The following is a 22671-nucleotide window of genomic DNA, read 5'->3' on the forward strand; positions in this document are numbered from 1 at the left end:
CTTAGGGACATTGCTTGAGATACGTGCTCTTTACTGCTCCTTAGAAACCCATCCTAGGAGGAAAATACACATGTGTATATTAAAGGTGGGAGATGTAATTTTTTAATAAAATTCAAATATTTTAAATACTGAGCATTTTAAAAGATTTTTCAATAGAAAAAAAATTTAAGTTAGTAATAGGAAGAGGGGCAAATTGACAAAACAAGGCATTTTTACAGAACTTGACATTTTCTTCATTTCATATTTTTATTTTCACCCTAACTTACTGAAGCCATTTCTCTTAGGTTAGCTTTAGAATTATGTATTTTCTTCTACTAACCAGTTTAGCAGATACATTTTCCCATGTCACTATAAAATGTCAGATACCTTCATGAAGAAAGAATGATTTAACTACACAAACAGTCCTACCCTGGAGTTTATGTTCACAATATGCAAGGAGAAAGGAAAACATGAGGCTGGTTGTCAGTAAGAAAATCATTTCCACGTGAGAGTGACACACTGAAATGGTGTCTTTCCCTGCAGTTTTGAAGAGCATGATGAAGACAATGCGGGAAAAGTCAGCCACATGACCAACCAGTTCCATTCTCAATCAGTGGGGGGTGTGAGCGAGGGGCTAGTTGGCTCGGTTTGGCAGCCACTTCAGGAGAGAACCGTCAGAGTGACAGAGCCTTTTGTCCGCTTAAGGATGGCCACGGCTTCTTCGTGGGTCACCCCTTCTAGACTCTGCCCATTGACAGCAATGATCTGATCACCCCTTTTCAGACGCCCATCTTCGGAGGCCGCTCCCTGCAATGGTAAAGTAGGCTTGTTTACTTTAAAGAAACGCTGCTGCACCGCTAACAACAGAAACGGATCTGAAGGAGAATTCGGTGGCCCTGCATGTGTGCCCACACCGCTCGGGCTCCAGGGTGCTCCACGGCCATTAAGCAATGATGAACACATGCAAATGGGTCCTGCTCCTAAACGGTTTAGCAATGAAATTCCTATTTGAGAGGGAATTTAGCAGTCAATAGATAGCTGAATGGTTTTTTGGCTCTTCAGCATAGCAGGTGGGAACCCAAATTAATAAAGAATATTTGGGAATTTGCCTAGTACAAACTATTTCCTAGAATCCAAGGTTTTTTATTTTGCAGAAAGAAAACAAGGGATTAGGTAGGGACAAAAGCAGTTTTATAGGACAAGGGCATAAGGGCCGTGAAATCCAGAGGTCTGTGGAAGCAAAAAGCAAGCCCACATGGATGTTGACAAGGGCGGGACAAAGCACAAATCCTGCTAATTCTAACACTAATTCTTTCTGTGGTGATAAAAAGGCATACTCGTTGGTGCTTTACTTCCCAAGGGGAGATGGAGTGTCCATATTCTTTGTAGGCCCTAATGATTAAGATTAAACACAGACATTGCTGTTTAAAAAAGAACCCCATCTTAAGGCATGCTTATATGGTAGGCAATTATGCAATTAAATATAAGATTAAAATACAGAAAAGTTAATGAGGAATCCATAATGATGAAATTCTTAAAATATGTTTTAACTAGCATGCCTTAAATAAATTGTTCCCAGGCTGAGGAAAACGACTGCATGACTCTTCTATTCATTGGCAAAAGCTGTTTGTATTTTTGGACCTACCAGGGGCTTTTAAAAATCTCATAAATTAAGCCTGTAGTTTGACTGCTGTAGACACACCACTTTAAATTGGTTAAAAATGATATTTTTTTCAAAATAACAGAATGAAACCTCCATTGGCAGGCACTTTATAGAACCACAGCACTAATCTCAAGGCCCTGTATCAAACCATTTCATAGGTTTGATAAAAGTTCTGTTCCTTTGCACTATATAATTTGGAGATTCAGGATTTTCTCCTGCAGGAAATTTTGTCCAATTTTGTAGCTCCTCAAAAAATGCTTTAACAACATTTCAATAATAATATGTATTTAAATAATTTATTAGCTTCACCAATGTTGTAATGACTTTATTCTTATTCTAAACATTCTTAACATAGAACAGGTTTCCATATAATTACAATTATATACTAATGGTTTTCTTTTTCTTATTAAATCCTTTGAATGCAAACACTAGTTTATTGTAGGTGACAGAGTTTCTGGCTACTCTTCAAAATATTGTAGCTATTATTTTTCTATTTCATTCAGTGACATGAAACTGAAAACTAAATGCCCAATTAGCTAATCTGCATATCAATTTTATGTCCTTTTCTGTTCCTGTTTTATATTTCACAAGAAAAAAATGCCAGCACTTTACAGCACCTACAGTTAAACATTCTATTTTCAAAAGACCTTCAATCACATGCCACTTGTTTTCAAAAGAAAAAAATCAGGTGTTATTGTCCTAAGTTCATTAATATTTTTATGCATATTGTCAAGAATTCCCATAGAATTTCAATTTGAGCCTGTTTTCCTTAATACATAACTAAGCCTCAAATTGGACAAAAATATTTAATGACTTGTTTCTGTAGGGAGTTACAAAAGAAAATGATCAACTGTTAACCATTTGGCATTACCTCAAGCCATAAACTAATAAGCCAGCTGCTGACCACTATTAATGAACGTTTGGGGTGGGGGGTGTGGTGAAAATTTGCAATCTCACCTTTGCAAACACTGTTTTAATGTAAATGGGTAAGTCTCCATGAGGGCTGCCATATCCTCCCACTATGCTGAAGCCCAGGCCATCTGGTCCTCGGTCCAGTGTAATTGACTTACACTGAGGAGGTCTAAAGTAAAAGGAAGGAAAAAGATTTTGGACTTGAAAAAATATATATTACTGTGCATCTGTGAGTTAAGGATGATCTGACACCCACCTAGAGCTGGTACCCTTCTCTGTGTTACTGACAGCAAGTATATTATGGGTGTTTTGGGCATGCTTAAACATGCTTAAATTGTCAGTCAGTGTGTGCTGTGCTCAGTCTTTTCAATTTACATAATCTAGTAGAATTACATTTAACACCCTAATTCTATTACTCATTCACAGTTCTCCTAAACTAACATATTCCTAGCACATGCTCCCTGCACGGAGAGGCTCTTCTCTTCCAGCTTGTTGGGTGAGAGGGCGAAAGCGTGGGGGACCATCATGGCGCGTCATAGACCTCAGTGTTCCCAAGCAAGAGAGAAAAATCAGTTACCAGTAATGAAAAAAACTGCACCAAATTATTTAAAAATTCTAATATGCTCCTCTCTTCTCCTCTATGTTCTAATTCCTTTGTACTCAAGTCTTAAATAACTAATTTTTTTAATCAAAAAGATGATTAAATGAGTAGGCCAGGTTGGAATTTCAGAAGGATAGATCTGACTTCTTCCATGTCACACAGGGCAGCGATATCAAGAGTAAAATGTACTCCCAAAAAACTCAGAGCTGAAAATGTGGGGTGGGTAGTGACATGTATGTGTATCTTTCTGTGATAAAATAAATCCGTGCCATAATTATGAATAGTGTTGAAACACCTGATTCTCAAATTCCTCCCTCGTCTCCTGGTAGCTCACTTTTGTGAGCAGTAGGGATACACACACCATTGTGCCCGAGCTCACCCTAAATCATCCTGAAATATACTGCTTGACGTCAACCCAGTGAAGGAAAGACTGGGATTGGCAGGCTCCTGCTGATGGCCTGTGACCACACTCACATCTCCTCCGGCAACCACCTATGCAGAGGAGAAATATGAAGAGAAAAACACAAGTTCACGTGTCCAGGGATCAGTAATTTTCCTTAAAAAAAAAGCATTTGCACTAAACCATGTATTTCACTGTCCAGTTAATCATTTACATTAACATAATATACAGCCAAACAGAAAGTAATTTCACAAGGTCCAGAGACCTCTTCAGCTGACAGTAAAAATACCCTGCTACTTCAATTCTATCAAGTTCTCTGATGGTTTCAAACATGGTCTCACATGTAATTAGTTTTTAAAGATCTTTAGAATACGAGCCACTCACTCACAACACCTAAAATTCTAGCAATTGATCATTTACTGCTAAGACCTTGTATTTTTTCCCCTTAGACATAAAGTGTACAACAATAAATGCACCAGGATAAATGTGACAGAATGTGTTTCTTACACATGATCTCAGAACTCTCAATGTAATCATTTGTGTTCAAGGAAAATATTAAATGAAATACTAGCAGGAGATTTAAGCATTTTTACTGGTTTAACATGAAAGACCATATTCTAAATAGTGTTAGGGGAAAAAATCTTACCTGCATTTCAATGGAGCCAGAGGCATTTTTCAGTAAGTTAACTGCTTGGGTGTGAGTCATCCCCTCAGTGGACGCACCACCAATAGTGACAATCCTATCCCCAACCTGCAAGGGAGAGGCAGAAACAGCCGCTGTGAAAGCAGCCATGGAAGAGGGACACTGAGACCTGAACAGTCATTTCCTTCCCTCCTGCGCACATCACGCGTACACTCTATCAGCCGGAGAAATCTCCCCAAGGAGAAACCACAGAGCTTATGCATAATGACAGTTCTATAGTCTCTGGGGAAGGGGGAAAATCACTCTTCATTTCTCCTGAGTTAGACACTACTTCCTATTAAAAGAATAAGATATCCTATGCCATTTGGAAACCAGAAATTCTATGAAAATTATTATACACATTATATGTGACTCTAAGTCAGGAGTGGGCAAATGATGGCCCAAAGGCCACGTCACTGCTTATTTTGGTGAAGAGTTTGCTAAGCTTACTTGGTTGCTTCATGGGAGAGCTGAGCTGTTGTAACAGAGACCTGTATGTCCCACAAGGCCTAACCAGTCACTATCTGGTCCACCCCAGACAAGTTTGCTGACCCCTGTGTTGTGCATAACAATCAATTTTTAAGTGTCAGTCATATATTTAGATATCAAAAGAGACTAGACCATTCCCAATTTAGAGACAATTTAAACTAAGAGGTGGCTATGTTCGAGACCATTTTGACACGAGGCCACAGAGATTTTACTTTATAGGATTTAAGGGAATATTCAGGTGATTTCACAACTGAACAGTTAGCATAAATTCCATCACAGTGCTCTACATTTGGATAATCCCTCAACTTTGAAGCCAGTTTTGTATAGTTTTACAATTTATATCACATTTACAGGAGGTTACAGTTGTGAGTTTGCGAAACAGAGCTTAGTCCTATATTATTATTTATGAATTACTGTATTATTTATTTATTTATATTACAATTGTAAGCCTACTTTTGCCCATGCTTATATACTGAGTTAGACACTACTTCTTAACTCAACTTCTACAAAATTGATAATCCAATGCAACATAAATGATCATTTTCAACTTCATAAAGTTAAATTAGCATTTAAACCAATGAAATGTGTAACAAAAATATTTTCACCTCATACTGTGTTCTGAAACACTGTTTTCCTTTAATAACTTCTACAGAGTTTCAAACAAGTAAAATATTAAGAAACAATAGTAAATCTTCCCATTTCATTGGTTTGCAATTTTGCATACAACAGCAAATTCTCCTCTCTTTAAATTTTCTTCATCTTTGACTAAAGTAAGCCCTGCTGTGGTGGGATTAGCCAACTTAAAAGCAGAGACAGACATTTAAGACTGCTGGAAACAGGTGGCCAGATTCAAAGGGTTCATCAAAACTTTTGCCAAACTTGCTAGGGCGACCAGGGCAGTTAGTAAACTTACTCTGAGTTTCTGGGTCTGAGCTGCCACTCCATTCGGGTGCATCATGGCAATAAAGATAGGAACGTCGCCAAGTGGGCTGCCCACTCCTCCAGCAATGCTGATTCCCAGTGAATCAGCAGGCCCCTGCCATGGAACAGAGAGAATGGCTCTCAGTGTGACACATACAGAATACAGACACAGCTATAGAATATAGATATGGATAGATATATTGTTTAATCCCAAGGACATGGTTAGAGAGAGGAAGGGACAGAGAGAGAAACATCGATTGGTTGACTTCCCTATGTGCCCCAAATGGGGATCGAACCTGAATCCAGGTATGCACTCTGACCAGGAATCGAACCGGCAACTCAGGCCGGGCCAATGTGATATCTTTAACTGACTTTTGGTTTCTTTGGCACAATATTCTATTGTTAACTCTCATTTTCTAGGTGTGAGGTTGGAAATAAAGCTAAAAAAAAAATTGCCTTACTTTATTTGACACAGATCGTTAGTGATTTAGGAAAATAGGCATGTGCAAAAGGAATCATACAGTTAAGTGAAATTGTGTTGCAGGACTGATGAACAGCAGGTACAATGATAAAGTGAAAAGGGCACACTTTTTGCAATCAGACACCTGTGTTCAAAGACCGGAACCCCCACCACAAACACTCTGCTCAGCGAGTCACTGGCCCCTCCCAAAGGGCTGCAGTGTACACTCAGTGAGAGGGTGACAGTACGGAATGGCTACAAGAGTGTTCAGCACATAGAAAAGCTAATAAATCGTAGCTGCTTTTATTTTCTCTCTTATGCACAGCTGTCAGGGGAATGTTTCAGAAAAACAGATGTCTGTTGAAGGCAAAGGCTTACTCATCACTGTGAGGTCAGCCTCTTAAGTGTGGAGCTGATCTGATGGCATTTTTGCCAATGCAGAATATGCCAACAAAGATTTTTCAAACAAGGTTCTATCATCAGAAAATTCAGCAAAGACTGCAGTGAGCTATTTCTACTGTGTATCAGACATAACTTTTCAGAGGGTACTGAAGAAAGTAAGGTAGCTTCTAGGAAAACAGCTATAGAGATGCCTCTGAAGTCAACAGGGTTTCCACTGTTTCCTTTCCCCAAGTTTCCAATTACCTTTTTTATTTCAACTGTTCTTAATCCCTGTATTTCAGATGCCGCTATAAAGGTGAAAAAGATAAAACGTGGTTATTAAAGCATTCTTATGTTCATTTAATTTTCAGTCAATGTCTGGAGCTGGATGGGACTACATATGTTTGGAAAAGGTTCTCAAGGTTGTTAGTACACATCATTAAACCTGCCCCTCACAAGAACTCTTTTATTTCTCCAATTAGAAAAATGCGCACACCTCCCATTTCTTATTTTAAGCACTGGTTATATAACTCTAACTGTATAATCCACGTTGACTGAGACAAGGACAGAATGTATTTTGGACAGAAAGACACATGTGCGAGCTGAGAGGAAGGACGTCGTGGGTGCCCTGAAAAGAATCCATGGACATGAAGTGCCTGAGTTTCTGGAGTATTAGTCACACTGCAAACAGAGAATGCCATATGGTTAGTTTCTTCAATTTGAACAACTTTCAACCAACACTCCAAGCCAAAAACCCTCTGCATCATGATTTCATGTAATTAAAACACAGGAGGATCATGTTAATTTTCTCAATCAAAATTTCTGCAATCCTCATGGAAAAAGAAGGCTTCGCTTAATGGCACCTTCTGATTTATTGGTGCTACATTAAATAGGGAATGGAAATAGAAATCAAATATGCCAATAGGCTTAGTAAGAAAAAAACCTACAGAATCCAATTCTAATGTTTGATATGTCTTGTAGGGCAAACATCTAATGGGAAAAGATGCCGTTGGCACAGCTTCCCGTTGTTCAGAAGTTTTGCCAACACGTAGCTTTCCACCTGTACTAGTGTATGGAATGATTTGGGTGAGAGAGAGCTCAGGAGTAAATTAAAACAGGGAAGAAAATTCAAACCAGCAAATCATGCTTAATTATGAAACCGATCTTACAGGCATTCTTCTTCGAGTTACTTTCCAGTGACTCTGATGTACTGGACCCGGAAAGCGGGAAAGTGAACGATGACAGGCTGCACTCACTCAGCTGCGGATGCAAAAGAATTATTTTAGAACATTTTGGAAGTAACAATAGCCCCTTTATACCACTTGTTTCAGAATTCAATTCTTTTAATGCTTCTACAGAGAAATACCTATTAAGTAACACTGTCATTTGATAATCTGATGGACCTTTAACCAGTTTCTACGTATTCTATTTTTAACAAATATGTTGTGGAGTGACCTAAATGAATTGAAGCTAAAAGGATGAATGAAGTTCATTCCAACCTACCTAAAGTTTTAGTGGATTTTCATAACCTCATTCAAGCTAATCATCTCTAAATTTAAACTGTTCCTGTACATAGATGAGGACTTAAAATCAGAACACTTGAGAGAAGTCAACGGGAAACTGACAGTAGTTCTTAAGGGGTGCCAAGGGATCTCAGGACAGGCTGACGAAAACGGGCTTCTATCATCAGAAGACAAGACGGAGGAGAGGGCTTCAGGACAGTTTTATGTGTAACTTCGTATGTATACGTGTGCGGAGCATCTGCAGTTTACCCACATGGGATTCTTTGCTGTTGAATACTGATGGGTAAGTTTGCCATAAAATACTTAAAAAATATATTATCTTGGTAGGCTTTAATACATTAATTGGTTAACTTTTGAGAGTATGAAAAAATAATCATGTCAGAAAAGAAATTGAGTTCCTTAGAATACTTACAAACTACTTGAGAGCTACACCTTGCTTACCTGTCCACTTTCGGCTCTTGCTCTTTCCTGTCTCAGACTCTGCACCCGGCTCTGCCAAGCTGCCAGAGCCAGGCCTGTGTCCATGACCCTGGACAGATCCACAGTCAAGACTACCTCTGAGTTCTTTTGGCCTGTGGCCTGTGTCACCCTGATGAACCCTGAAGAGACCTACCTGGCTGCTCTGAGAAGGCCTCCTCTCTGCAGGGAAGGAGCCAGCTTTGATTCTTCCGACTTCCAAGGTCACTGTGCCTAGGGAACACTGGGGGAGCAGTTGTTTTATGGAAATGTTTAAATAAAATGCTATAGTCATCTTTAGGAGCACATTTTATTCTTCAAGACTTTAAAAGGCATATTATTTTTAGAATTTCCACAGGTAAAGATATCGTCAATACTTGGTAGAAAGAGGCTTTTTAAAACCAAAATTAGTCAAAATAATAACAGCAAGCAGCAACAGCAACACCAAGTATCTGACTTATAAACTCATAATTTATGTATGGACTCTTTTCAACAGGTAACAAGTAATTGAGAATAAGGCAATTATCTCAGGAAACACGTTGATTTAGATAGGCTAAATTAACTAAATAACTTAAGTTTTAAAAAACAAAACGGAAACAATAAAAACTTATTTTGCTATTTTTTTTTTTTTTTTGGTACGTGCCACTAGCAGGAACCAAACCCAGGACTCTCTGGTCTGCAGGCCGATGCTCCAACCACTGAGCCAAACCGGCCAGGGATTCTTCTGCTCTTAATAGCAGAGGTATTCAGATAAATGGCTCAATTCTCAATTATTAAAACTGTACCTGAATAAATGATAATGAAAAGAGCCATATTACTATAAACATAAAACAAGGATTGAAGACGATTTCCCCGTGGTCCTTTTAAGGGAAAGGCTGCAAGAAATGCTCCAGTCTCCCGTGGAAGTAGCCCAAGGACATGTTGGAGATGTTGGGCTTCTGCAGTCAGACTATGGGATTTACTAGCTGTGTGTCTAGCTTGATAAGTCTTTACTCTGAATTTTAAAAGTGGAGACCACAAAAATTGTGATAAGATAATCCACAGATAGTGCTTGTGACAGTGTCTAGCACAAAGTTGTACTTCCATAAGTACTGGACACTGGCTCTATAATGCTGCTTCTGACAGGGGTTACCAGAGATGTTTCACTCTTCAGCATACTGATCATGAATCAAATTATTAAAGGTCAAAATTTGACCTGAAAATACATAAGTTTTCTTTGTTTTTGGGGGGAGCCAGGAACTTGTCCATCCCTTTTTGAATCTACTTATATTTCTAGCTTATATAACTGCAGAAGTTAACAAATTCCATACATTAGTTATTCAACGTGTAAAGTTTTAACTCTTTCATCTACTTGCAATATATCTTTTTTGAACATCAAGGGTATCTATTATAAAAAATTTTTAAGTCAATTTTTCTATTAAAAAGCAATTCATCCTCTGTAGAAAATTTGAAAATAAAATGAGGAAGGAAAACCAAGGATTTCATACTTCCAATAATCACCTCATAATTATTAAAAGACTTATTATAAGATTTTATTTTACATAGATGTTTCTAGACTGTAAATATAATTTTGTTTCACATTCTTTGCTGTGTTTATTCACATAAATTAATATAGTTATTCTGCACATGACTTTAAACAGCGACGTTCACCATGCACCTCTGCTGTATGTGCCAGTCTGGACAGTTACGTCAGCGGTATTCCTTCCAGTTTTTCTATTACAAATAACACAGCACTAAACCTCATGCGCATGAAGTGTTTTGTGTATTGAGGATTATTTATCATGGAAATATGGTTTTTTACTTTATCTCATTTGCAAGAACACTGAAATGAAGAGGAGTCAGTATTTGTTTCGCTGTGAGAGCTCAATGTTAAGTTCTCCTCCTTCCATGCTATGGGACATGACTTCTTTCGGCATTTGATTTCACCTTTAGCAAAGCAGCCACAGCTTCCTGGGTGGCGGTACGAACGTCTTCTCCATTCACCATTAATATCTGGTCGCCCTGCATCAGTCTCCCATCAGCATCTGCAATTCCTCCTCTGACAATGTCTGACACGAATACTCCAGTGTCATTTCTGCAAACATAATTTTAATTTTCAACAATATTACTTTTTCTCATTGTAATGCAATGCTTATTTAATTAAAAAGCTAACATTTTTTTTTTTTTTTATCCTCACCCGAGGATATTTTTCCATTTTTTGTACAGATAGAGAGGGAGGGAGAGAGAGAAAGGAAGAGAGAGAGAGAAACATCGACGTGAAGGGACACATCGAGTGGCTGCCACCCGCACGACCAACCAGGGCCGGGGACAAACTGCAACCGAAGTACGTGCCCTTAGCGGGAACCGAACCCGGGTCTCTCAGGACCGCAGGCTGACGCTCTAACCGCTAAGCCAAACCGGCCAGGGCAAAAGCTAACATTTTTAAACTAAAAATTTTACTCTAGTTTTATGACTTGACAAGTTTTACTGTTTTCAAAGCAACACTGGGGCAATATTAGAATTAATTTTAGTGCTAAATAAAAGCTTATGTCTTATTAATATTTCACAGATTAAACATGTCTTTCATAAGCACATTTAGACTCATTTTATGGGTTACACAGCTACCAAACGGCAACAATGATATGTAAGAGTCAGCCTCAGGGTGCTAAATCTATTGTTTTTTCTATATTACAATGAAGCCTTAAATGGATGACCTGTGCCTATAAAAATATGTTGATATTATCCTCAACATCATTAACATTATAAAAAATGAATACCAGCCCTGGCCGGTTTGGCTCAGCAGTTAGAGTGTCGGCCTGCAGTCCAGAGAGACCTGGGTTCGGTTACCGCTAAGGGCGTATACCTCGGTTATGGTTTGTCCCCGGCCCTGGTTGGGTCGTGTGGGTGGCAACCACTGGATGTGTCCCTTTCACATGGATGTTTCTCTCTCTCTCTCCCTCCCACTCTATCTGAACAAAAAAAGGAGAAATGTCCTCAGGTGAGGGGGGAAAAAAAAAAGAATACTAAATGTGTATCTCAAACTAAAACCATTTGTTACCTTAAACTTAAGTACCCCTGCTGTGCTTTTATTTTAAATCATTACAGATCTAACTTCCAATCAAGAGAGGTTTATGCAAAGCAAACAAATACTAAGTACTAAACTTATTCCAATCTTTCATTCAAAAAACTCTAAGTGAACCAACAACTTCTTATGGAGACACAAAGGTAACTGTAATTAGAAATGTTACTGAAAGGTGAACTGCATCACTTGTTCTGGCCAAGGTCATGACCTCAAGCCACTTCACCATCTGATCCTCTGCGTTCCCATCTTTACAGTAAAGGTATTGGAACTTACTGTACTATATATTCATTAATATTTCTTATATATAAATGTTTAAATAAAGGTGGTACTGAATTTATGCATACTCCCCAATCTCCCACCACAGCCTCTAACATCACACTGTCTCCCTTTTGATGACATGCTCCCTGGAACATCCTCCACCCCTTTCATAAACAAACTATCATTGATCACTTTTAGCTCAGTCACCTCTTTTTACAGACGTTTTCCTTATCTACTTTCCTTAAATAGTGTCATTTGGCCCATTTATCCTTTGTATCCATGTATCCCCTCAATGCATTTCTTTCACTCATCAACAGATTCCTTGTTGCAAGAATATATTTAATTCTCACCTATCAGACCGTGAGTTTTCTGAGGTCAAGAATCATGTTTTACTTAGCTCTGTTCCCCAGAATCTAATATATTTCCTAGCACATAGCAGGTACTCAAAAGCAACAAAATACTGGCTGAAAAAGTTCAAAACCAGTATCTTTAGATGTTCTACACTGAGAGGGCTAACAATAGCTACTCACAGAACATTAGTTTTTTTTTTTTTTTTTTTTTTATCCTCACTTGAGGATATTTTTCCATTTTTTGTACAGATAGAGTGGGAGGGAGAGAGAGGAAGGGAGAGAGAGACAGAAACATCGACGTGAAGGGACACATCGAGTGGCTGCCACCCGCACGACCAACCAGGGCCGGGGACAAACTGCAACCAAGGTACGTGCCCTTAGCGGGAACCGAACCCGGGTCTCTCCGGACCGCAGGCCGACGCTCTAACCGCTGAGCCAAACCGGCCAGGGCAGAACATTAGTTTTTGATAAAGATTATACTACTGTTAATATGCTCTGAAAGACCGTAAATTGCCCTGGTTGGTTTGGCTTTGGAGTTGGAGGGGGTCAAGGGTTGGATTTCCGGTCAAGGGCATGGACCTGGGTTGCCAGTTTGATCTCCGGCCCCAGTGGGGGTTGTGTGGAGGCAGCCAATTGATGTGTCTCTCTCCCATCAACGTTTCTTTCTTTCTCTCCCTCTCTCCCTTCCACTCCGTCTAAAAATCAATGAAAAATATCCTCGGTGAGGATTAATAAAAAAATGAAAGACTGTAAATTTAATTATTTCCAAAAGGTCTTTGGGTTCGCCCTTTTCAGTCTTACCTTTTACCAACAATACTTAACCCCAGGCCTTTCCCTGGCTTCTTGTGCAGCTCAATGGTGAGTGTGTCACACACATCCTCCTCCTTGTATGGGGCCTCATCCCTGTAGAGGGTCAGGCGCACTCTCTGTGGTGTCTGTCTCAGGACATTGATTGCTTCATCATGTGTGGCCTTTCTCAAGTCAATGCCATTCACCTGTACAGAAATGGGACAGCTAGTGAGGAAACAGGTGAGTTAAGGAAAGTGAAGAAAGAGGGGGGAGGGGAGGAAAAGGAGTTGGGGGGAAGTGAGGGGGAAAGGGGAAGGGAGAAAGGAAAACAGAAACAGTCACACAAAGACTACCCTCCCCAGAGTAGCTTTTTCTTTGTTAACAGTAAAAGTCAAATACACAGTACTTGTACCTCTAAAATCTGATCTCCAGCCCAGAGTCTTCCATCTTTACATGCTGCTCCTTCCTCATAAACCTCATGGATAATAATGGCGCCCTAAAGACCCAGACAAGACACACCCATGTTTTATCCCATTTGCCCTATGGATGGTGAGCAGAAAGGGAATCAAAACACACTGCATCTCTGTAGACAGTGATAAGGGTTACACACTACTGGATCCATATTGAGTCACATGCTAAAATTCAAAGAAAAGTATAACAAAATAATTTTTGCTAAAAAGGCTCAAAGAAGCTTATACTTCTTTCCAATGATAAAGAGGCTTAAACAAAAAGTTTTTTAAATGTATAAATCATACACACATATAATAGATATACATCATCTTTTCTAGCCACATATGAAATTAGATTTTAAAAGCATTTTTGACATTTAAAAAAATTTGCCTAGCCTTGGCAGGGTGGCTCAGTTGGCTGGAGCATCATCCATACACCAAAATGGTGTGGGCTCAATTCCCAGTCAAGGCACATACCTAGGTTGCAGGTTCGACCCGGGTCAGGGTGAGCACAGGCAGCAACTGATTGCTGTTTCTCTCACATGGATTCTCTCTCTCTCTTGCTCAAATTGATGAAAAAAGGCACATCCTCAATTGAGGATTAAATATTAAAAAGAGAAAAATTTGGCTATACATTGTCCATAGACTCTTGTCAATATGGGTCTAACCCAGCATATCCAGTCATAAAAAATTTAGAAAATTAAATTACAGCAAGGACTGGTGAACTGATAGAAATATCCCGAACCTAAAAGTCATAAACACAAGTATAACAGAATCTTATTACATCAGAATTGGCTTACTCAAAATAAAAATCCCAGTACCCACCCAATTAAATATTTTCCCTACAAATTAAAATAACAAGGAATGATACACTTTTCTAAGCCTTTATATGCCATTTAATAAAATGGACAGAAAACTCCCCGATAATGGTCTCCCAGGGCTGGCTGAGGGCGCCTGTGTCGCAGGGCCTCTGGGCATGTCCTCACCAGCAGAGTGTCGGAGCCCCCGACTATGCTCAGGCCCAGGCCTGTTCTTCCTTTGGAAATCTCGATCGTCGTTTCGCAGCCTGGGATGATGGGGCAGGTTGCTGGATCAGAAGCAAAGATTGCTGGTGTTGACGACCTGCTTGTACCTAGAAGAAGTTAAGAAGGTTTAGAAGGCATGAGCAGTGAGCTCACACGCTGCTTATCTTTGGGAGATGGAGCAGAAAATGGGCCCAAGACTGGGGACAAAGAAGACTTCAAATTCACCTTAGTCTTCCAGCGATATTTTAAACTACCAAACCTAATTAAATCCTCTCTGTTAGAGTGGGCACAAAATTATCTATTATTTTCTGCAGTATTCTGTTTTTTTTTTAGGTTGCTAAATATGTATAAAGGAACAAGGACAGAGAGTTGGACTGAACCTCTAGTTTTGCTCCGATACTCTACATTCACTGGAGCCAAACAAACTTCCTATGATATGAAATCAAGTGTGGCAGGACCTAAAACAGTCAGGGATGACCACAAAACGCAAAGAACATGAACAATGTGGTCATGGTGCCTGCCTTTCAGAGCTTCTGTGTCTTTGATTCCTTTTCCTCTTATCCTAGAGCCTCTCTTCTTAGGGAATCAAATCGGAGCATTATGTAGTTGGACTTAATGTCTTAGTGTATAAAATGTCAACTGAGACTCACTCACAGTATCTTTCTTGTGTTTTACATGATGTTTTATAAACTCCTAGGTTACATACTGGTACATATATCCTCATAATTGGATAGACAAGAATAGACAATGAAAAACCAAGGTGAATGTAAGTTCACACCTCATTTTATTCTGGTCTTCCTAGACTGTTTTATGATGCACTAAGGAGAATACAATAAACAGCATATTTTGGGAAAGCTGGGGCATTGGCAAAGCAGCTTTAGATAAGATGCTCTTTTTAGGAAATCAGAAACAGAGTATTTTCTTGCTCCTGAACTGGTAAGAACAGGTGTAAAATTTAAAAGATGTTTTAAATTATGTTTTCATTTAACATTTCATATTTTTATAGACAATGTTATTTAGGGATCAACATAAAATTTAAAAATGAGAAAATTTCCATTAAGTTTTTAACAGTTCAGTGAATTACCTAGTCTTTCTAAATAAAGAATCACTTTAATTGGATATGTATTACTTTAAGAATTTTTTTGTCCAACTACATGACAAATGTTTTAAACTGCTGTTTCCTTAAAAACCTGTCAAAAGGTTTTAAGTTTACAAGCCAAAAGAGATTTTTTTCTGTCAACTGGAGAAAAAGTAAATGTGTTTAAGTACTTTTATTTTAATGCTGCGAAGTTTGAAATTTATTGTTTTATTAAACACTAGCATAATTTTTCTTAAAAAGATAACTGGTAAGAATAATTTGTCACAATATACTAGACTGGTATTTTAATGAAAGAAAAAATCAATGAAAAATATCCTCGGTGAGGATTAATAAAAAAATGAAAGACTGTAAATTTAATTATTTCCAAAAGGTCTTTGGGTTCGCTCTTTTCAGTCTTACCTTTTACCAACAATACAAAAGAAAAAAGTGTTGTCCCATGGTCCAATACAACCATTTCATTTGACAGGATCTACTATTTTATCCAAAGGACTCAGGTCAACTACAAACACCTACGGCAATGACTAGCATTTTCAAGTTTCCTGCAGTGCCAGTGGGTACCGTTGATTCCACTGGTGAAGTGTATCACTGTATCCATTTCACAGTGTATCCATTTAGAACACTGAGGCTTACTGAAGTTAAATTACTTGCTCAGTATTAAAAAAAAAATGTACAAAATGATGTTTTTTAATTCATTAGTCAGATACCTGGAATCAAGGTACCCTTAGCAAAAGATCCTTGGAGAGCAGAGTACCCTCCTTTGTTTTAGAGATGAAGAAGCTGAGACTCAGAGGGGGTGGCCCTAAGGCTGATTACTGTACAGCACACACATCACCCACCCAGTGGTCAGTACTCCCTCTCTTTATACCATCCTTTCACCAAAGGGCACCCTGACTTGTGGCCTTTCAAACCCTGAGCTCCAGGCAGGCAGCTGGCTCCAAGTGGAAACCCGCTGCTGAGCCCGAGGGTGCCAGACATGCAGGCTCTCGAGACCAGCCCTTACTTCGGATGGGCTCAGGTTCTGGGGAGCCAGGAGGTGGTGCCATCGGAGACTGGGAACTGTTCTTTTTTTCTCCACTGGTTGTACCAGCTGCTGAAGCGAGAGCCTGGGAATCTGGATTCTCAGCACGAATGGTAAGTTTCACTGTGGTCTTTGCTGTTTTCAAAAGGCTAATAAACTGGCAGGGAGTTGGTGTGGAGGGGAAACAAAATTCAAAAGTAAATTAGCAGATTTACACAAATAAGTCACTATCATAGTTGGAATCTAAAACTATGATTGAGAGAAAAGTCAGAGGCAAATTCTTTCCTTGTCAAGACTGGAGGGGGTCAAGAAAAGAATAGCTATGGTTTTTTAACTGCCTAATATTGACTAAAGCCTCTAAGGCTAGTTCTGACTACTCTTCCATATGTAAGTATAGGGCTTTCAACTTTTTATATTTACAATCAGTTTTGTCCATTTCTTTGGATCACTACAACCTTAGAATATATATGGGGCATTCTGCCCACATCCTGATCCTACAGAGTATCTGAAGCAGCTTTCACAAACACTTTTAATAAAATAGAAACACTTATGTTAAAAGTAGGATAAGGAAAACTATGCAACAAAAAAATCAAGCCAAATGGAAAGTTAAAATACAGCAACATGAGTTAAAGGATCAACCTATACACTTACTAAAACTGAATAAAAAAATCTTGCTGGCCAACCTAGAAATGGAAACTTTCCACACCAACTCTCAAGAGAAGCAGTTTTCCCAGCACTTCTATATGAAAGGCCTCACGTGAGATTCCTAAGGATTATGAACACTTTTGAGGAGGAGGAAACTCAGGTACAGATAACTGTTTATCCCCATAAAAGTTATACATGTTTTTTAAAACTAACTTCAGCTGGCTATATCTCATCTAATGACTGAGTTTATCTTAAAACCTGTTTATAAAGCAATGTACATAGTGGTTGGTTATGGGAGCAAACATTCATAAAAAATGTCCCTTTCCCGGCCAGTGTGGCACCGAGAGGTCAGGACACAGGCCCCGGCTGGGGGCCAAATCCCCAGTGGGGGGCATGCAGGAGGTGGCCAATCGATGTTCGCTCTCAACGATGTTCTATCTCTCTCTCCCTCTCCTTCCTCTCTAAAATCAATAAAGAAAAAAATTTTTTTTTTTTAATATCCCATTGGTCTTAACACCAAGTTGACCTTTGTTTAGAGGCTTCAACTTTTCCTATGGAAAATGGAAATAATATTTATCAAAAATGTCCACTAGACACTGAATTTACCAGGCAACAGAAAATAGCTCAACACTGCCTTGACTAGAAAATAGAAAATAAAATTGAAGACATTCCAAATAATCTCTTTTCTTCCTTAAGGGTATTTATTTAATATAGCAACATAGCTCTAATTCCTAAGACCAGCCACAAAGACACACACACACTTTAGCTACGCCCAATGATGGGTTCACAGCATCATTTTCATTTTTTTTAAAGAAAAAGTACCTTTTCAACAGGAACACCAACAACCACCTCATCATCGATAGCCAAGATCTGATCTCCAACTTTGAGCCGTCCGTCCTACATGGAAATATGGAGATGTGAGTGATGGGGCGGAAGGAACTTTGCCCTCCACAGCCTTCTGCCGTGAGAGAGGTGAGGCCTCACCTTGGCTGCTACGCCGTGCTCTGTTAGACTCTTGATGATGACTCCACTGAGTGTATCTTCTTCGCTAATAGCAATGCCCAAACCCCCTTGATCCTAGAGAAATAAAAACAAGACTTCTCAGAAAATCTGAAACATTAAATTTACACAAATGGAACAGCATGTCACCAGAACTTCTGAAAGTCATTTTCTACCCAGGGGTTAAAAAAAGAAATGTAAACTGTCCTAATGCCCACTACTAACAATGTCTTCTTTTCTTACGCAAACTTTCAAAATTTTTTAATGGGAATAAATTCTCCTCCATCAACTATTCAAATACAGGGGGTGGCAAAAGTAGGTTTATAGTTGTGCCTATGGAAAATAATACAATCATTTGTAAATAATAATACAAGAATAAACTGTTTTGCACACTCACAACCGTAAGCCTACTTTTGCCCCACCCTGTATTTTCTCTCTTCCATATGTCTACTCACTCTAGTATCTTTAGCCTATAAATCCAGGAACATAGCTCTAGTAAGTTTAGCAAAATATCCTGGAAACAAAAGTGCATTCAATAATTCAATAAACATACAGTGTTTGAGAATTCACTTGTCTGTAATTGACTGACTGAATAAGTCATTAAAAACCAATCAGAGTACCCCTGCTTGCTCCTTCTGACCCAAGCTTACAGAAAACCACCGTGATTGGCCCCCTGGCCACCTCTGCGCCTCTTTCTTTAGCAGATAGTCTGCAGTGACTCCTGCGCGCCCTGTCCTTACTCAGGCTCGGCACCCAGTGTGATTTCTCCGGAACTCGGTTTTGATCTGGTAAAGAATTGAAAATACTCTCAACTCTAAGCCCAAAGACCTGCCCTGGAAAACCTGGCAAGGTGTTTTCCATATATGCTCTTATCTGAACCAAATTTTCAATAAAATTGGCATTTACCTTTCTTTTTTTTTTTATCCTCACCCGAGGAAATTTTTCCATTTTTTGTTCAGATAAGAGTGGGTGGGAGGGAGGGAGGGAGGGAGGGAGGAAGAGAGAGACACACATCGACGTGAAAGGGACACATCGAGTGGCTGCCACCCGCACAACCAACCAGGGCCGGGGACAAACTGCAACCGAAGTACATGCCCTTAGCGGGAACCGAACCCGGGTCTCTCTGGACCGCAGGCTGACTCTCTAACTGCTGAGCCAAACCGGCCAGGGTGGCATTTACCTTTCTTTTAATACTTGCATTCATAAAATTAAAACAGGGTTTTGAACATTTTCATTCTGGTTTGAGCTGGGATCCCTTTCCACTACAGTCCCCCATTCAGGGAAACAAAGCAAAAAAGAGAAAAGGGAATCTCATCATGTATCCTCTGAAAAGCATACAAGAGCCAGAGCTTGCCGTCGGGCATTCAGGACCAAGAATGACCATGACATCCGGGCAGGCTTCTCCCTCATTTTACAGACCACCAGCTCCGTGGCTTTTCTGACGGATTACTGACGCTGACGGCAGACACTGCGTGTCTGTCTGCCACCGCGCTCTCGCGGGCAGTCAGTAAGTGTACGGGACAAAACGGCACTTTTAGGGTGAACAGAGCTCAGTTCTAATGGACTTCCTGCCTAGCTGTAGAAATGTGGGTATGCCACTTACCATCTCTAAACCTCTGCTTTCTTATCTAAAAACCACAAAGCAAGAGTAATACTTGCCCAATAAGGTTGCTGTGAGGATCTAGTGTAATAAGAAAGGGTCTGAAAGCTTGATGCACTATACAAGTGTTGTTATTATACATACATCCCTTCTGCTAATAACTCTACAGGATATAACCAAATTTACTTCAGATGAACTCTTTAAACATGCCAGTATTTTGAAACCCCGAACCCTGATCTAGTAGTCGAAGAATGAGGTTTAATGAATAGGAAGGGCTGCGTGCTACCACACTGACAAAATCCCAGGGCCATGCTAAGCAATTTAGTTACCCTCCATTTGGGATTTTCCACACTAATGGTCTTTCCTATTATTACAAAGAAACATCTGTTTCAATAAGTAATAGGCTATATTCTACAATGATTGTAAGTACTCAATTCTGAGATTTGATTTTATTATTGTCTATTTACTTAACTGGTCAGGAAAGTACTTTACAAGTACAGTGGGCATTTGCTGGTTATTTAGCTAATATTCATTCTCATCTTACTCCTCTGTACAAACCTAGAGTTTTCGTGAGACTATCCGGTCCCCCTCTCCCTGCTTCCCCAAACAACACACACACTCTCGCCCTCTTGCGCTCTCTTTGCCTATGTTTTTAGTGGTGGTGTTCAACTATGTTCACAAACCCTTTGATATTCTTCCCCTCAAGAAGGGATTCTTGAGTGTGGGCTGGACTTAGTGACTTGACTGTAATAAACAGAATAAAGCAGAAGTGATGATGTGCATTTCACAAGTAGGTCAAAGGGCCTTCGAGCTTCTTCCTTGCTCTTTCTCTTGGACCACTTGCTCTGAGGGAAGCCAGCTGCTGTGCCAGGAAAACACTCAAGCAGCCCCATGCAGAGGAAACAGGCCTCTTGCCAACAGCCATGTGAGTGAACTGTGTTGGTTGGACATGGATCCTCCAGCCCCACTCAAGCCTGCAGATGAGTTGCAGCCCTACCTGGCAGTTTGTTGGCAACTGTAACAATTGAGTCTGAATCAGACCACCCAGCTGAACTACTCCCAAATTCCTGACCCACAGAAACTGTGAGACTAATTAATGTCTATTGTTTTCACTGCTAATTTTTGAGAAAATGTGCTATGCAGCAATAGAAAAGTAGCTCCAAGGATGGAGTTGAAATGATTTAAATTGGCTGCACAACTCTGTTCCGTGGCCATAGTCCTCAGCTCAGGAGTAGGTATATGATCTGAACTGGTCCAATTAGGATGGATCTCAGGACTTTTGCTCAGAATTTTAGGACAGTCACTCTCTCTCCCATCCTCCAACTATATGTGAAAGAAGTAGCCCAGGACCCCAACTACGGTTCACGCCATCCTAAAACTATGAGGAAGACAGCCTTGGGGTCAAGGTAACACTGTGGGTAGCTGGGCAGGGGCAGGAAAGAACGGGCTCTGCTGGCACTGCTGAGCCACGAGATCGACTGTCCTGAGCCTGTCAATCCCTAAGTCTGATGGAGTCAGTTTCATTGTGATTTGCAACAGGAAGAGTTCTAAAAGGAACAATAAGCTACACATTTGCATGTATAAATATGCCCCAATCTCACTAAGAATACTACAGAAACAAATGTATACACTTCTACAATTTATTGATACCCAAAATATAGGATGACAGATAAGTCAGGATAATAGAGTGTGAGGTATGCAATTTCTTTTCTAACTGCTCAACTTTCCACCTCACTTCTGCCACAAAACAGTCCTCAAAAAAAAAAAAAGATAGGAGAAAACACTCTTTTGAGCTAGTTATTAAAATACCACCATAAAGGGAATGTGAAACAAATTAAGAAAATATATTTATGGAGGAACAGTTGTATAATTAAGGAGCTAAAAAAGAGTTAACAGGAACTAAAAGTAGAATTAAACAAACTACTCTTATTATAAGAACTATTTTGAAGTTGGAAGATACCCTAAAATTCAGAAGAAGAAAAACTCTTGATTGTATTTGAAGACTTTCACCGTATAAAACAGAGTGGATATGAAATATCTCTCTTTGCAATCATGTAAGCTTGTTACCCGCTTTCATGGACAGGTGCTTTCCTACACCAAAATGTGCTAAAAATAAATCTTTACTCAAAAATGTTTGTCTGTTAAATTGAATTAGCATTTCAGCCAGAATACTGAAGAAATATTTCAAAATAAACAGAGGTGAAACTATACCAGGTTTTGAGTTATGTAGGATTTAGATAAGTTAAAATAAAAAAAGCAGAAGGACATCCTGATATAAGTAAAAGCAAGGAAGGATGAATTCTTAAAATAATCTCCATGGGCTCTTGATTCAAGACAGTTTGAATGAAGTAGGGGGTTCTTATAAAGAATAAATTAGGAATTTGGGAAAGATCATGCAACCCTGAAATCAGTAGGGGAAAAAGGAAGGTATCAGCTCTCTCTTTTTTTAAATCTTCACCTGGGGATATGTTTTATTAATTTTGAGAGAGAGAGAGAAATATCAGTCGGTTGCCTCCCATATGCACCCTGACCAGGGATCGAACCCACAATCTAGGCATGTGCACTGACCAGAAGTTGAACACACAACTTTTTGGTATACAGGACAACACTCTGATGACCAAGCCACCAGCCAGGGTGTTATTAGTTCTCTTAAATGGTAATAGAATGAGTGTATGGACTTGGTAGAAAAGGAAAAGCCTCAATGACTGCTGTTCTTTTCCTTCTACCTACAACACAAATTGCCCATGAGACAGAACTTCTCTTAAATGTATATGCAGGGTTATCTATTGTAAAAAAGAAACCAATAAAGTCACAGTATTTTTTTCTCCTAAAAGCTTATCAAGGTCTGACCGTGTGCCAGGCATATTATGCCAACTACTTCATAAACAACTCATTTAATCTGTACTGTTAC

General features: G+C 39.4%; 1 protein-coding gene across 3 annotated transcripts in view; it reads right to left on the bottom strand.

The window, feature by feature from the left end:
• Positions 1 to 240: 240 nt before the first annotated feature.
• MPDZ (multiple PDZ domain crumbs cell polarity complex component) overlaps positions 241 to 22671 on the bottom strand; it is a 137309-nt gene continuing 114878 nt past the window's right edge. For all 3 annotated transcript variants that reach the window (XM_036260789.1, XM_036260788.1, XM_036260787.1), the window contains 15 exons: positions 18146 to 18238; positions 17984 to 18058; positions 16499 to 16673; positions 14361 to 14506; positions 13338 to 13421; positions 12938 to 13131; positions 10394 to 10541; positions 8625 to 8711; positions 7658 to 7748; positions 6753 to 6796; positions 5640 to 5762; positions 4202 to 4306; positions 3535 to 3647; positions 2600 to 2723; positions 241 to 786 (listed from right to left, as the gene is read on the bottom strand). In XM_036260789.1, coding sequence (XP_036116682.1) covers positions 640 to 786; positions 2600 to 2723; positions 3535 to 3647; positions 4202 to 4306; positions 5640 to 5762; positions 6753 to 6796; positions 7658 to 7748; positions 8625 to 8711; positions 10394 to 10541; positions 12938 to 13131; positions 13338 to 13421; positions 14361 to 14506; positions 16499 to 16673; positions 17984 to 18058; positions 18146 to 18238 — 1749 coding nt within the window. In that variant the 3' untranslated portion in view covers positions 241 to 639. The remainder of the gene's footprint in view (positions 787 to 2599; positions 2724 to 3534; positions 3648 to 4201; positions 4307 to 5639; positions 5763 to 6752; positions 6797 to 7657; positions 7749 to 8624; positions 8712 to 10393; positions 10542 to 12937; positions 13132 to 13337; positions 13422 to 14360; positions 14507 to 16498; positions 16674 to 17983; positions 18059 to 18145; positions 18239 to 22671) is intronic.

The sequence above is a fragment of the Molossus molossus genome, unplaced genomic scaffold, assembly GCF_014108415.1.
Source record: "Molossus molossus isolate mMolMol1 unplaced genomic scaffold, mMolMol1.p scaffold_m16_p_14, whole genome shotgun sequence".
Taxonomy (NCBI): Eukaryota; Metazoa; Chordata; class Mammalia; order Chiroptera; family Molossidae; genus Molossus; species Molossus molossus.